This window comes from Rattus norvegicus, chromosome 16, assembly GCF_021556685.1.
Source record: "Rattus norvegicus strain SHRSP/BbbUtx chromosome 16, alternate assembly SHRSP_T2T, whole genome shotgun sequence".
Lineage (NCBI taxonomy): Eukaryota > Metazoa > Chordata > Mammalia > Rodentia > Muridae > Rattus > Rattus norvegicus.
Genome location: NC_141549.1, coordinates 85,793,481 through 85,809,376, shown reverse-complemented (window position 1 = coordinate 85,809,376; position 15,896 = coordinate 85,793,481). Strand labels below are relative to the sequence as shown.

At 48.9% G+C, this 15,896-nt stretch overlaps 1 protein-coding gene across 11 annotated transcripts in view; it reads left to right on the top strand.

Moving 5' to 3' along the window:
* The window catches only part of Arhgef7 (Rho guanine nucleotide exchange factor 7), a 111,485-nt gene that overhangs the window by 73,750 nt on the left and 21,839 nt on the right, over positions 1 to 15,896 (top strand). For all 11 annotated transcript variants that reach the window (NM_001113522.3, NM_001113521.3, XM_087587330.1 and 8 more), the window contains 7 exon segments: positions 1,001 to 1,095; positions 1,320 to 1,415; positions 6,385 to 6,507; positions 10,520 to 10,658; positions 11,241 to 11,300; positions 11,863 to 12,009; positions 14,278 to 14,364. In NM_001113522.3, coding sequence (NP_001106994.3) covers positions 1,001 to 1,095; positions 1,320 to 1,415; positions 6,385 to 6,507; positions 10,520 to 10,658; positions 11,241 to 11,300; positions 11,863 to 12,009; positions 14,278 to 14,364 — 747 coding nt within the window.

Below are 15,896 nucleotides of genomic sequence, written 5' to 3'. Positions count from 1 at the left end.
TTTAGTAGTTTTTGCTAAATGTATTATACTGACATGCTGTTTGGAACTTTTTAAGTTTTAGAGTTAGTTTATACTTACTTCACTATCCTTGGTAAGAATAATGTCTGTTTAAGGAAGTTTTTGCTTTTGTGGGCCTTTTTTATCGTCAATGAATGTTGTGTGGGGGATGATCCAGGATATCACTCTGTCTAATGAAAGTCTGTTCCCACGCGTTTATTCCTGTGTTTTAGAGTCAGTCAAGGATAATGTTCATGTATTAAATTGGGAGATGTCTTACATGCAGGTTACGTGTCCATAACCTCAGTGCTTAGAACCAGAATTCTGTCGGATTCTGGAGTTTGGGGGATATCTGTGTAGACTTCACTGGTCAAACATTCCTAAACTCAAATACTGAAATGGTCCAAAGCGTAAACCCTACAGCATTGTGGGAGTGCTCAGACAGTTTAAGACTCCTGATCACTTTGGGTTTGGGCTGTTTTGCTTAGGGAAGTTCAGTGAGCTTCAGCAAGTGTGTTGACCTGGGTACCTTATACCCAAGTTAGAATTCAGAGCCACTCTGGTCCCCATTCTCCTCTGCCTGTCATTGTAGGTTAGTTTCCTGCTCTTAGACTAACTGGGTGATTTTTGTGTGTGGTACTTGGTGGCTTTTTCTGTACCACACAGCGTTTTAGAGGCACATCTTCTAGAAGCACATAGGTGATTTGAGACTGCATCTGTCCTTTGTGATTTAAGTAGACCTGGCCTTGCTTGTCCAAGGATGGACTGTGCTTTCACAAAACCTAGGCATGTCTGTTGTCAGTAAGACAAAGTCAGACCTCGGCCTTCATAACTCATCATCTAGGGTTAGTGATTTATACCGCACAAGAGTAACGCCAGTGAGTGCATTAGTATTGCATGTCAGCAACAAGGGGTGACGTGATCCGTGGGGATGGGCTTCCTGGCTTATACCCTGTGTCAGATGCCTCTTGCCATGTGAGTGACCGTGTGTTACTCACCACAGGTGCTACAGAACATCCTGGAAACAGAGCATGAGTATTCCAAGGAGCTGCAGTCTGTGCTGTCAACCTACCTGCGGCCGCTGCAGACCAGCGAGAAGTAAGTTGGCCAGAACGTGTGTGCGTGTGTTGACTTCCTGCTGGCTGGTCCCCTCAGTCTGTACTTGTGTTTGCAGAGGGGGAGACTGAGGTGGTGGGTGGAGGTCGGCGTGCCTGCTTGCTGCAAGCACAGCAGTGCATCGGGCCTCAGTAAGCTCTGTGGTAGGAGTCGGGACTGAAGTCAGTCCACTGACAGTCCTCTGTTTTGGTTTTTCTTGGCCTTAGGTTGAGTTCAGCAAACACTTCATATTTAATGGGAAATCTAGAGGAAATATCTTCCTTCCAGCAAGTGCTTGTACAGTCCCTAGAAGAATGCACAAAGTAAGTAGACGACTGAGAGCTTACAAATATAAATGTGTTCAGTTGGTATCAAAAGCACCAAGTTTACAATAATGTGAGTTTACAATAATGTGAGTCAACAGTGCTGAAGGTAGAAGCTGGTGGTTTGTCTTCTTCTCCTTTAGGTGGTTTGGTAGTAAAAGCTGTGAATTAGGCTGGCTGGGTTTTATGACACAGTTTTTAGCCTGGGAAAGACTTCAGGAGATGGAGGGTTAAGCTGACAATGGAGGCGGGTACAGAGGTGACCGACCAGTGATGGAGCTGTTTGCATGCTGTGCGCTGTGGAGGGCAGCTTCTTCAACAGTGTGCCCTTGTAGTCATCTTCCTCTGGCCTGCAAATGACCACAGTGGCCAGCATGCCTTGGGCTTACAGAGTAACCACAGGGTCACTTTCATATGTGCCCGCTGTTTACTGAGTTCCTAACCCCGTGTGCCAGGCAGTGATCTCCATGTTCAGTTGTATTAATTCATCAACTCCTTTAAGTGACCTATTGAGAGAGATGGGATTTAAGATAAAATCGGGGACAGAGAGTAGTGGACTAGAATGCAAGGCCAGTGGCCTGCCTCCTTCCCTCTTCCCCCTCCCTCCCCACAGTAGGGAGTGTCCATTGATTCTGAGACGATCCTCCACCCCCACTCCAATCCCCCCCCCACCCCCTCCCACCCCCAGAGTCTCTGGAGCTGCTTCTCACTCCGTTTTGGTGTTTGAGCGTCTGAGAGTGGGTTTGGCATAAGCTCTCCTTTTACGTATTGTTTCAGTTGACAGGATTCCTTTCTGATGAGCCACTGTATTCCTGCTAGATGAGGGGACGAGGTTTTCGTTCAGTACCAGCCACACTGGTATGGGAATGTTAGCTGTGGTTATCAGTTGCATCTATAAAAACATGTGCTCTGGGGCCACAGAGGAGAATAGGTGGGTAAAGCTGCTTACCCAAGTCAGAGGACCTGAGTTCTGTCCACAGGGGCTGGGGTATGCGCAAGTGTGAAAACATTTTTAAATAAATTCTGAGCATCTTCATTGTGTCTTAAACGGCTTCAAATCAGACGTATAGAAGTTTAGAATTTCCTTGTATTTTACTATGAAAAACAACTTCACATTCTGTTAAAATTGAACCTCGAAGATTGTTCACTTTGGGGATTGGGGATAACGTTACTGAGGTAAAATACTTGGTGTGGTAATAGCTTGAGTTCCTAATGTGAAAGCTGTCTCAGCTCACCAGCTCTTGTTCCCTGAAGAGTACAGGCTGCTCCTGCTGAGGACCTGGGTTCTGTTCCCAGCATCCACACAGCAGCTCACAACCATCTGTAGCCACAATTCCAGGGGATCCAACTCCTAATTTTTGGCCTCCACAGGCAGCATATATACGCCAGCAAAACACCCATACATATATTTAAAAAAAACCCCAGAAAAACAAGAGACAAGATCGTGACAAGGTACCAGGCCGGAGCTGAGTCTCTCTGTAGCCCAGGCTATCTCTGCTGTCTCGGTGGCTTTTGTGAATGGGATCATAGGTGTGTAGCATCAGGTGAATTCATGATGCTGCTACCTTGGAAGGCAAGGCAGAGATTTGGAGTGAGGTCCCAAGCCCAGTTTTGAGCTGTTTTTGTCTTTAGGCAGGGTGACAAGTCTGCTGTTGGCTGGGCCTGGAGTGTGGCCTAAGGCAGGGTGGCTGTAGAGACAGCCTCTTGGAAGAGACACCAGGGTCTGGAGTTGGAGTTTTAGAGCCACCCCTCCCCCATCCTGTTTTGTAGAACTGGGTCTGTGTGCTCACTCAGACCCTCTGTGGGGACTGTGGCTGTGCTCGCTCAGACCCTCTGTGGGGTCTGGGTCTGTGCTCACACTCCTGCAGTCTCCTCTCCTTGCCTGCTTATGAAGTCAGTGACGGACAGCTGGCTGCAGGCCTGGGAGGGTCCGTGCTTCCTGTGCTGCTACCTCTGCCTGCAGGCTGTCACCACTGGGTGTCACCTCTGCTCCAGATATTGCCTGCAGGAAGTCTGTGTTGAGCAGCTTCCCACCTGTTTCTCCCTTCTCCTCTTCTCTTGTCAGGCAGGTATCTGGCCCTGAGTCAGTTGAAGGAAGAGAGTGAATGAATTTTGAGTGATCTAATGAGTTTTGTAAATAAAACTCGGGTTATTGTTTTAGGTTTCTATTTTGTTAAGAAATGTAGATTTTACTTACATGTATGAGTGTTTTGCTTGCATGTATGTATGTATGTGTTCTAGGTATGTGCCTGTTGTCAGTGGGAGTAGAAGAGGCTCTGGAGCCTCTGAACCTGGGAGTACAGAGGTCTGAGCCTCCATGGTGCTGGAAACCAAGCCTCAGCCACATCTCCTGATGGCCCTGCGGCCCGGCCCAGCCTCCTCCAGATAACTGTCGTGGGGCTGATGAAAGATTAAAACATGCCTGCTGCTCTCCACCATCACATGAGACCCAGGGCCTGTCCAGAGCGGGATGCTGGCTAAGAGTACATGGCCTCCTCTGCAGCAAGGACAGTGAAGGCTTCCACATACAAACAAGCAAGCAAGCAAACCCAAGGCTGGAGAAGTGGTTCAGTAGTTAAAACACGCGTTGCTTCTGTAGTGGCCTGGGCTTGGTTCATGAGGGAGTAGCAGAGCAAAGATGGCCCAGCCTTCTTCCCAGGGCCCATCTGCCTCCTTCTGGGTCAGCCCTGTTGTCTTCTTCTGTTTGACTGTTTCTAAAGGGGTGTGCACTCTGGGCAGGCAGACAGCCGAGGTCTGGCCTCCAGTGGTAGGCTTGTGCCACCTTAATGTTGTTGTGTTGTCCATGTAGCCCTGAGGGAGTCTTGAGCTGCTCAGCCCTCTGTGAAGCTAGCTTCAGCTTCTGGTGCTGTTGCTAGCTCCTCCTACATTCGCTGCTGTGCTGTCTGGGTTAGGGCTTACCCAGGCAGTGTAGGAACCACTTCCTGTACGGACACCTGCTTCTTCCTGATTTGCCTATGCATGTGCCTTTTCCATTCTGGAACATTGGTGTGTGCACAGTGGTGTACATGCCGTGATCGTGTACACTGCTTTCTATTCTGGGTTTCTAGCACTCCATTCTCGTACTGTCTACCCTCTATTTTCCTGTCACTGCATTGTGTTGTATTTTATTTGCACTGCAGGGATTGATCTCAGAGCCTTAAGTGTGCCTAATGCATGCTCTCTCTGCCCATGGCCTAGGTCACAAATACTCTGCTGAAGTCCTCAGTTGTCATATATTTTAGATAGGCAGTAGTCTTGTTCCTTTTCTCAGATTTGATGCTTTCTGAACATAGTCTGGTCTGCCCTTCTAACCCCATTTCATCTTGTTTGTTTTTGCTCTTTTCTTTTTTTCCCCTGCCTGCCTTGCCTGCCTGCCTGCCTCCCTGCCTCCCTGCCTCCCTCCCTCCTTTACTTCCTCCCTTCCTTCCTTCCTTCCTTCTTTCCTCCGTCCATCAGTCTTCCTTGCCAACTGTCTTAATTAGAGTTACTGTTGCAGTGATGAAACACTGTGGCCAAAAGCATCTTGGGAAGGAGAAAGGGTTTATTTGGCTTACATGTCCTGATTCACAGTCCATTTAGCAAAGTCAAGACAGGAATTCAAACCAGGTGGGAACCTGGAGGTAGGAGCTGATGCAGAGGCCATGGAGGGGTGCTGCTTGCTGGTTTGTGCATCTTGCTTTTTTTCTAGAACCCAGGACCACCAGCCCAGGGGTTGAGGCCACTCACAACTGATCACTAACTGAGAAAGTGCCCTATAGGCCACTCTAGAGCCCAGTCCTAAAGAGGGTTTTGTTAGCCCAGTGAGGCTCTCTCCTTCCAGATGTCTCTAGCTGATATTACGCTGACCTGTGCCTGGCCAGCAGCTGCTTAGAGCGGAGATAGCACATGGCAAATGCTCTAGTGGCGCTGGGGAGGACTTTTGGCATCAGTAGCTTTGGTTCTATGATCTCTGGGTCAGAGTCCCCAAGGCACGGGAAGTCCTCTTTGCTCTCTGTGTGCTAGGAATCTGGTGGATGTGCACTACCGGGGCACAGGAAGGTGGGGTGTCCCCTCAGCCCATGTAGCATGGTGTCCTGTCCCAAGCCTACACTTGTGCGAGATAGGCAGAGCACGTCAGGCTCCCAGTGACCCCAAATGTGACCCTATTTGTGTCCAGCCAGCTGGCACACCCAACTCTCACCACTGAGGTCTACTGTCCCTCTCCACAGTGGGTTCTGGTTAACTGTTTCTTCTCTAAGCTTTAGACTCCTGTGTCCCATTGCCAATGCCTGGGAGTGGGAAGAGCTGCCCCTCCAGCTCTTGACCTGCAGTGGGAGGCGCCTGCCACTTACTCTTGGCCACCCTCGTTACCACGTGGGTAGGAAGCATTTGTTACCTTCAGTGAGACAGTCGTGCTTGTGTCTTCAGTGAGACAGTCGTGTTTGGTGTCTTCAGTGAGACAGTCGTGCTTGTGTCTTCAGTGAGACAGTCGTGTTTGGTGTCTGCAGTGAGACAGTCGTGTTTGTTTCCTTCAGTGAGACAGTCATGTTTGGTGTCGTCAGTGAGACAGTCGTGCTTGTGTCTTCAGTGAGACAGTCATGTTTGTTTCCTTCAGTGAGACAGTCGTGTTTGGTGTCTGCAGTGAGACAGTCGTGCTTGTGTCTTCAGTGAGACAGTCGTGTTTGTTTCCTTCAGTGAGACAGTCGTGTTTGTTTCCTTCAGTGAGACAGTCGTGTTTGGTGTCTGCAATGAGACAGTCGTGTTTGGTGTCTTCTAACTTCGTATACAGCGTTTGAGGCTTCAGGACATGGACTTGGCTAGGTTGGTCAGGCATGTGGCATGTCAGACCTAGCCTTCTGCACACTAGAAGGTTAGCCTGTCAGCCTATAGGAGGGGCAGGGTCAGAAAGGCACAGAGACCGGGCAGAAGAGATCACGGAGCGCCTGCCACTTGCTGGTCTTCTGTCTGATGGTGTCTGTCCTGCGTACAGGTCTCCTGAAGCCCAGCAGAGAGTCGGTGGCTGCTTCCTGAGCCTGATGCCGCAGATGAGGACCCTGTACCTTGCCTACTGTGCCAACCACCCATCTGCTGTGAGCGTCCTCACAGAGCACAGGTTTGTGGCTAAGCCATCTGGGACAGAAGGGAAGGAGGGTGGGCATCTCTGTCCTCTAGGTATTTCATGGAGCGTGTTCAAACATAGCAAGGGTAAGTTTGCTTTCCTCAAAATGAGTGCCCGAACATCAGTCACGAGCTGGTCCATGTGGTTGTGAAAGAAAAGGGTTCTGAGGAGGCTGTGTCTTAGTTAGGGTTTTACTGCTGTGAAGAGACACCACAGCAGCACCTCTTAGAAAGGAAAGCCTTTAACTGGGCTAGGTTACAGGTCAGAGACTCAGTCCGTTATCATCATGGTGGGAAGCATGGTGACACCCAGACAAGCTTGGTGCTGAAGAGGTAACTGTGAGTTCTATGTCTGGATCCTCAGGCATCAGGAGAGAGAGAGAATGACCCTGGGTCTGACCTGTACTTCTGAAACCTCAAAGCTCAGCTCCCCCTACCCCTACACACAGACTCCTCCAATAAAGACACCCCTCCCATAATGCTGCTCTCTATGATCCTGTGGGGATCATTTTCACTCGAGCCTTACAGGCTGGAAGGATGGCTCATTGGTTACTCCTGCTGGGCAGCATGGGAGCTTGAGTCTGGACCCAGAACCCACATTGGAAATGCGGAGCATGGTAACCTCTTCTCTGAGTGGCAGAGACAGGAGGAGTGCCAGAGCTTGCTGGCCGCTAGACTGGCGTTAGCTTAGATCTTGTGTCACAGGTTATGTCGGATAGAGCAGGACGCCCAATATCCTTCCCTCGCTGGTTCATGTGTGCCACAGCAGACATGCCTGTCTGTCTGTCTGTCTGTCTGTCTGACACACACACACACACACACACACACACACACACACACACACACACACACACACCAATACAAGGGGAAAAGGCAGAACAAAAGAGGATCCCTCTGAACTTTAGTCTGAGGCCTTTTCTTTGTTGAGAGCCTGGAGGGAGCTGACGTCTGCTTAGGGGAGTCCTGTAAGCCACGTTGAGGCTTCAGAGCATGGGACAGGGGTGAGAAGCAGCGCTTTGTAGGCAGAGTGCTCACCTGCACACTGTTAGCTTGAGCCTCTCGACCAGAAACAAAATCAGTGTGCAGGATTTCACTCGCTTTGTGTGTTGCCAGCCATATCTTTTGCTTTGGTAAAGAGATTGCTGGGTTGTTTCAGGTATTTTGGGAGACCCCTTACGATGTGTGCTGGGAGTTGAGAGCTGGCATTGTGTCAAGTGACTGAGCAAATGACAAGCAAACTCAGGAATGGTTTCTGATGCCAAAAGAGGCCCAGCACTCTTGATTAACACACCAGTTTTATTACTATTGAAGAAATTATGTGGTTTCATTTATAAACAGCAGTTCAGTATTATTCAGAGCTGTTAATGGAAAAGTATTCATCAGCATCAAGATACTTGTCCTTGTGCTTTTGACTTAAATGACTCTAGTATTTTCCTAACTGAGCACTGGCATGTAAAACTACTGAGACACAAGTAAATACCTTGGATGAGTCTACCCTGCCTGCCTGCCTAGAAGTGTTGCAATACCTAGAGGTGGAGTGGCCAGTCCCTGCTCATAGGATTGTGATAGCAATTGCAGACCGTGCATGCATTTGTCACCGAAGGGCAGACACCGAAGGGCAGACACAGTAAAGCTCCATTATTTTGTTGTCTGACTTTGGTAAGAAAAGTAAGTGGCCCCAGGCATTTTCTGCTCCTCGGTGTACTCAGGTTTTTGACCCTCTGTCTAACTCCTACAATTCTGGGTGGAGTCAGTAAACTTGGACCACTGTGCAGGGAAGCGGGCGTCACAGTCAGAGAGGAAGTAGAAGCCAGCACCTTGGCACACTGTGGTCCTTCTTTCTACCTGAGATTGGGCTGGGTCAGCCTCTCCCTCTCTTTAGCATGAAGCTTACACTTCAGATTGACTCATTGCAAGTTATGAAATTCTACAAAAACAGAACACAGATACTATGCTTGTGTCGGAGCTTAAGGGCAAGTGATATGTTCTGTTCCATCCCCCTCCACACAGATATACACAACACACACACACACACACACACACACACACACACACACACACACACACACACACACATACACACACAGTGGAGAGAGTGCCTGGTCCTACAGGGTGGAGTGGGAACAGGAGTGGCAGGGTGGGCAGTCCTGGGCAGAGCCTGCCTAACTTCTGTGGGAAGCAGCAGAGCTGAGGACATGACCGTGTACAGTCCATTCATCTCCACTCTGCTATTACCCCAGGGACTATTTGAGTTCTGTCTGAAAGGCAAGCACTTCTTAAAATAACTCAGGGGAAGGACTCAGATGAGGTATTACGTGGGGAGTGTCCGGGCTGCCTGCTCAACGTGGCATGTTTAAATGTGGAGTGAGAACTTTAGAGCCCGCTCTGAAAGCCAGGAGCAGCTTGGTGTGTGGTTCTGAGCCATAGAGAGGAGCATCCTTCCGAGCCAGCAGATACAGCAGGATGTGGTGTTTGTGTGCCCTTCTGAGGTCCCTGAGCTGTGAGGGTTTCCCCTCAGCCTCCCACAGATCCCGTCCCTCTCCTGAGGCGTAAGTTGGTGGTTTGAGCCATGAGTTCTTTGTGCCTGGTCACTTCCTAAAGCAGCTTCCTCTACTGAGATGCTAGGCTGCCAGTCTCGGCTGCTTTCCTAGATCTGATACCCATTGTGCTGCCACACCGTGCCTGCTCAGTAGAGTCTGTTTTCATGCCTGAGCCTAGTTTTTGAGTTTCTAAAAAAGGTTGTTTATTCAAGTCTGAAAGCTTTGCTTTTGCAAGTCGGGTGTAGTTTATTGATGGGAAGTTTTGCTTAGAATATGCGAGCCCTGGGTTTGGTTTGGTTCTGCATTCTTAGGTGTCAGAAGTGCTGTACCCCTGAGGATGGATCTCCCTACGTGTGTAGTCAGCGCGTGTAAGAGTCCACCCATGGGACCTTTCCTTTCTTGTACGGACAGTAGGCATGGCCTTGGGGGCCAGCCGTTCTGTATGGATTTTATAAGTTATTCTGTTAGAACATATTTTCCACTGGTTTGTTACTTTCGCTTTCCTGGCACCAGAACACTGTGTGCAGATCCCAGGCAGTTACTTTGGCTCTTTTAAATTTCATCTCATTCTTAGGAGTTCTGAGCCGGGGTACTGTGAGTTCCCTGCAGTGACCAGGTTGTGACGTTTCAGTAAACCTGGAATAACGTAATGGCTGGGTACGTGTCTCCCTTGAAAGGGAGAGCCTCTATTAGGCTGTGCCCCACCAGCTGCTCATTCAGAGGAAGTTGGTAAATAGGTATTTATCTCAGTCATCCCACAGTGCTTTAAGATGACTGGATGGGGATGGAGAGAACGGTCTTAGTAAGACTCAAAACCTAAAACAAACCCAATTGTGAGCTCTGAGAAAACATGTCGTCAGTCAAGGGTTCAGCAAAAATGAAGGATGCTGGGAAATGGTTATCAGTTGAAACTTGTTGTAGAAAGCATCAGCTGAATCCTGAAGATGGCTGTGAAAAGGGAGCAGAATGTTGAAGACTTACTAATGCTCCACATGTTGGGCATGTGCATTGTGTGCGGAGCAGACGGTGTGGTGCTGCGACGTGGCTTCCCCATGCCAGAGCCTGTGTGCCTAGCCCTGTCGTACTGTGCTGCTCTGTGTGTGCTGCTGCTGCTCCCAGAGAACGTGTCAGTTCACCAGCTCTCACACATGCTTCACGTTGGGGTGTGGCGACCCTCACACAGGTCTCTGTGGCTCAGGGACAGTTTATTGCAGCTCTTACCAGCTTGCTCTCTGGAGACCTCTGAGTTTGTGATGGTCTCCATGAAGCTGGCATGCCCAGGGTAAAGATGTGCCTTGAGGGGAGAGTGATTTTGATACTTTTCACATTGTATGGTAACCAGCACATCTGGCTGTAGCCATTACAGCAGGCCATTTTATCTTAGAGGAAATTGGCTGTGAAGCAGAGCTCTGCTCTGTGTTCCTAACTGGAGCCTCTTCTCTCTCCCTCCTTGCCCCTGCTGCCCAGTGAGGACCTGGGAGAGTTCATGGAGACAAAAGGTGCCAGCAGCCCTGGGATCCTGGTGCTGACTACCGGCCTGAGCAAGCCCTTCATGCGCCTGGACAAGTACCCCACACTGCTGAAGGAGCTGGAGAGACACATGGAGGTTCAGCTGCTCTCTGATCTGACCCCTTATGTCTGTGAAACCACCCTAGAGCTTGTCCAGAGTTCATAATGCGGTGTTTCAGGGGGACTTTGTTAAGCATGGAGATTTTCTCCTCCAGCCCTAGGAGTAAGATCTGTCTTTTTACTTTCTCGTGTAAAGGCTCCAGAAAGCTGCAGAGCGTAGTTTTCAAATAGAGCTGGGTGTCCTCGCAGCATTTAGTTACAGGCAGTAGGGCTGAATGCTGAGTGACACGGGAGGCACTGATTGTGTGTGGGCTAAGAGCATGCACGTCTGCTGCTGCTTTTCCTGGGTGTCTGCAGACGCCTTCATGCTGTTTCTCAGCTCCGCCTTGTAGGGCAGGGCTGTCAGAGATGGAAGCACTGTGGGGCCATGTCCTCGGGAGGCTCCTACCAAACAGCGTGGCTCGCTGACCCTTCTTGGAAGTTCTGTTTTAAATTAATTTCCCTCCAGTCTTTTAGGCACCGTAATCCTTTAAAAGATAAACAGGCCTCACACCGAGAAACAAAATGTCTGTGGGGTGTTTTCGATGTGAGAGTTAATCCTATCTTTCTTTATCCAAAGGATTATCATCCTGATAGACAAGATATTCAGAAATCTATGACTGCCTTCAAAAACCTTTCAGTAAGTGGTTAAGCGTATGACTTTCTCTGACCTTCTCATGATGAATGCATATTGGGTTAGCACCCAACTGGAAGGATGCACAGTAACGAGTGAGTTGTGAGTTAAGCGCAGTGTTTACTGAGATATGAGGACATGCATAGCAACGTTCAAGCAGGAACCTCTCCCACTCGAGTGCACTGCGGGCCCCAGAGCCAGAACTGAGGACACAGTGCAGTTCGTGCTGCAGATGTGTGAACCCATTTGACTCCTTGCCTCCAAGTCCAGGGTGCTTCAGTCATCCAGGACACCAGTCGTGCTGTCCTTCCTCTCTGCTGGCAGTTCCTGATGGAACCAGAGCAGGTGCTCTCCTGCTTTACTGTGTGTTGCTTGTCCCGAGCCTAACAGAAAGGCCTGTAAAGCCTAAGGAGCCAGAGCAGGAGTACGTGTCGCTCCCTTGGCCTGACTTTAATTAGCAGACATTCAGCTGGTGCAGAACAATACAATTGTATAAGCAGAAGCAGGGTGGTGAAAACAAGGTTCTGGAAGCTTCTATCTCTGAACACTTGTGTTCTGTGTCCCACAGGCCCAGTGTCAAGAAGTACGAAAAAGGAAAGAGCTGGAGCTGCAGATCCTGACAGAGCCCATCAGGAGCTGGGAGGGGGATGACATAAAGACGTTGGGCAGTGTTACATACATGTCCCAAGTCACAATTCAGTGTGCAGGAAGCGAGGTATGGAGGCCCGCCTTCAGTCCAGGTCTAGAGGAGTGTCGTGCGGCTGTGTATATAGGAGCCTGTCACTTGTGCTCCACTTTTTATCCCTGACAAACATGGAACTTGTGGTATGGGTAGAAAGTTCACAGCACATGGGCCAGTTGCCAGTCCCATGCCCCAGGATCAGCTTGTTCCAAAGCTGTGTGAACTGAGAGCGTGTTCACCCAAGACCGGAAGAGACTGGTATGTTTCTCATTGTGTCCAGGTGTCTTATACAGACACTGGCATGGCCCTGGCTCAGGCTTTTCCTATCAGAAAAGCTTGTGTGTATTCTGGTGTCTATTAATGGGGATCACTGCTTTGTTGCTGGTTTGTTAAGTGACATCCCTCTTCACCAAATGTTAGCTTTTAATGGTTGAAGAAGAAACAGAATTTGCTCAGAGTCCTCTCCCCAACCCCCCACTACATTATAGTGTGGGCACTGGAAGAAATTGTCCCATTCTGTTATCACACTGACCTGAAACACTACAACCTTTCAGAACGTGTTCCTTAATCAAATGATTCTATGTGTGTGGGTGTTTTATCTGCATGCATGTTTTTGTACAAGGTGCATGCAGTGCCCACAGAGACCAGGAGAGGATGTCTGGGCCCCTGGAAATGCAGTTACAGGCAGTTGTGAGCTGCTGTGTGGTCCTGGGAATTAGACTTGGGACCTCTGGGAGATCAGTCAGTGCTCTTAACCACAGAGCCATTGCAGCCCCTTAATAAGTGACTCTTAAGTTTTGTATTAGATCACTGTGCGACGCTTCCCAAGTGCTGAGTCTCCATAGCAGTGGTGGGCGTCTCTCCAAAGAGAGTCCGAGCTGCCATGCCTGTGTGCCTCCAAGAGAGCACAGCAGGTTTCAGCAGCTTCTTAGGATCCACACCTTCCTCATCCCGGCTAGCCTCTGAGTGAATGTGGTGTTGTGAAGAGCGTGCGTGGGAATCTGAAGGTAGTGGTTCATGCTGATGGACGCCTGCCTCTGTCCTTCAGAGTCTCTGGACTCCGCCTCTTAGATCTCTGTGTTCGCTTTGACTTGGTTACTTTGAGGCAAATGTTTTTTTTTTTTGTTTTTTTTTTTTTATTAAAGTCTTTTTTTTTTAAAGATTTATTTATTTTATGTATATGAGTACACTATATCTGCCTTCAGACACACCAGAAGAGGGCATTGGATCCCATTACAGATTGCGAGCCACCATGCGGTTGCTGGGAATTGAACTCAGGACCTCTGTAAGAGCATTCAGTGCTCTTAACCATTGAGCCTTCTCTCCAGCCCAAAGCAAATGGTGTTTTTTTTTAATGTACAAGAAATATTTTAGGGCTGGAGAGATGGCTTAGCCGTTAAAGGCTAGGCTCACAACCAAAAATATAAGAAATATTTTAATGTAAGCTAAAGAAGGTTTATTAGATAGATGAGAACAACATTTAGTTAACATTTTGTCCTACTTTCCTTGTAGCTTGAAGAATCCACCTGTCTGCATCCCTCATTAACATTTTCTAAGTTCTTTCTTCTGGGTCACGTACAGTTACCAAGTAGTAGTCACAGATTCTCCACATAGGGACGGAGAGAATGCTCAGTGGGTAGAACACTGGCTGTTCTTCCCAAGGACCTGAGCTTGACAATCAGCACACACATGGCAGCTCACGCCATCTATAACTCTAGTTCCAGGGCATGAGTCCCACACTTTCTCATGGTATGTTTGGGCTCTGTTCACATGTGGTGGACAGACATACATGCAGGAAGACATTCAAACATATAAGCAATACAAAGAAATATACCCTGAACTTTTACATTCCCTGCCTCCCTCCCTCTATCCCTCTCTTCCTAGAGAGTCTCTGGTACATAGCTCTTACTGTGTTAGCCCTCGATATATAGAACACAGGCATGGACAGACAATCTGCCTACCTTGATTAAAGGCTTGCGACATGATATCTGGCTAAATAACCCTTTAGAAAAGAAAACTTACAAAGAGCTCGTGAGCTCAGGACTCTTGAATCATTGAGTACTTTGTGTTTTGTAAAAGTCTAGTAATTTGTGGTTATTTCCAGTTATGGTTCTATGACTGCTAAGGTTCAGTGTGGACTGTATGCCAGTGTTTAATGTGGACTTGGTTATATTCCCCAGTCATTTAGTACTGCCGATATAGTTTGCTAGAAATCTCAAATAGAAAATAGGGTCAGAGGTCCCATGGGGTCTCTATAAAGATTTGTGCACACATTTGTGAACAGATTCTTTTTACTATTAGGAGAAGAATGAGAGGTACCTCCTGCTCTTCCCAAACCTTCTGCTCATGTTGTCTGCCAGTCCCAGGATGAGCGGTTTCATCTATCAGGTAAACACAGCTAAATTGAGTTTAGCTTTTGTCTGTGGTGGATGGTGAGGGTTGTTTTCAGGATGCTTTGAATGTATGTATTAATATTGGACTCACCTGCTCATGTGCTGTATGTGGCTCCCGTGTCATGGCTGTGAGCTCTTCTCTGTGTGTTCACTTCTTTTGATGTGACTGGAGAGAAGTGAGCAACCCATGCCCATCTCTCATTGACTGCGTTGTCCCCTGCAAAGCACATTGCTTCCCTGGGCTTTCATGTTCTGTTTTGCCCAAGGTAGGTTCAGCTAGGTGCTGTGGGCTAAGATCTTCTGTAAGAGGCAGAACTTTACAGAACCTGATTGTTTGACCTGTTAGTAAACTTTGGTTTACTGTCTTGGTTTGTCACCGTTTCTTGAAGAACGTTTGAGAGTTGGTTGTGGGAGAGAGTGTGAGGGACTCTTCTGTTAGTCCCCACCAGTAGGGACTGATGGTGGGGCATTGGGTAGGGTCTGGGAGATGCTCTCAGGGAGCCTCTCAGGGACTGGCCAGCCTCCACATACGGCTCTAGGGGAAGCTGCTGCTTACTTGCACCTGGCTCTTCTCTGATGTGTGTTTTGCTTTGTCCTGTGTAGAGCCCTTAGTGGAAAGTAGAGGCTTGGTCTGCCCCTAGGAGGGCTGGTCACTGCAGTTGTCCCAAGGGAACCTTATAGATAGATGACAGAGCAAACATGCATGGGAAGATTCAGAAGCCCGAGGCTTCCATTGGTGAGGTCTTCTGGGCGGCTGAGCTGCCAGAGTGGCAGCCTAGTGTTGAGAGGTGCCTGTTCCTGGCTCCATTCCGTACCCCAGAGCCTCAACCTAGGCTGGTACTTGTGTCTGCTGTTGCTGCCGTGTGCCCTGGAGACATCATCTCTGTACCAGGGCCGTCTTGTTCCCGTGGTGCTCATCACCTCCAGTGCTAGTTTCTGTCTGTGGAGGGCGCACTTACTGCTAAGCTGTGTGCACACAGCCCCAGCCCGGGAGGGCTGCACAGCAAGAATCCTCTGCTGGCTCTGAGGACGCCTGCTGCAGCAGTGGGACCACAGTGCCAAAGCTGAAGATAAACTGCTCCAGGGAGAGCACACACTCTGCTCGCTGTGGGACTTCTGGGAGCTTAGCGTCTTCCTCCTCCTTCTCTTCCTCCTCCTCTTCCTCCTCCTCCTCCTCCTCCTCCTCCTCTTCCTCCTCTTCCTCCTCTTCCTCCTCCTCTTCCTCCTCCTCCTCTTCCTCTTCTTCCTCCACCTCCTCCTCCTCTTTTTCTTCTTTTTGTTGTTTTGTTTTTTTGACTTTTTTCAGTTAAGCAAGAAGTTTATTGACTCCCTCCCTCCCTCCCTCCCTCCCTCCCTCCCTCCCTCCCTCCCTCCCTCCCTCCCTCCCTCCCTTCCTTGAAACAGGGCTTCTCTGTAGACCAGGCTCTCCTGGAATTCACAGAGATCCTCCTGCCTCTGCCTCTTGAGTGCTGAGTTTGAAGGTATGCGCCACCATGTCTGACAAGAATAGTTTACTAAATGTACACC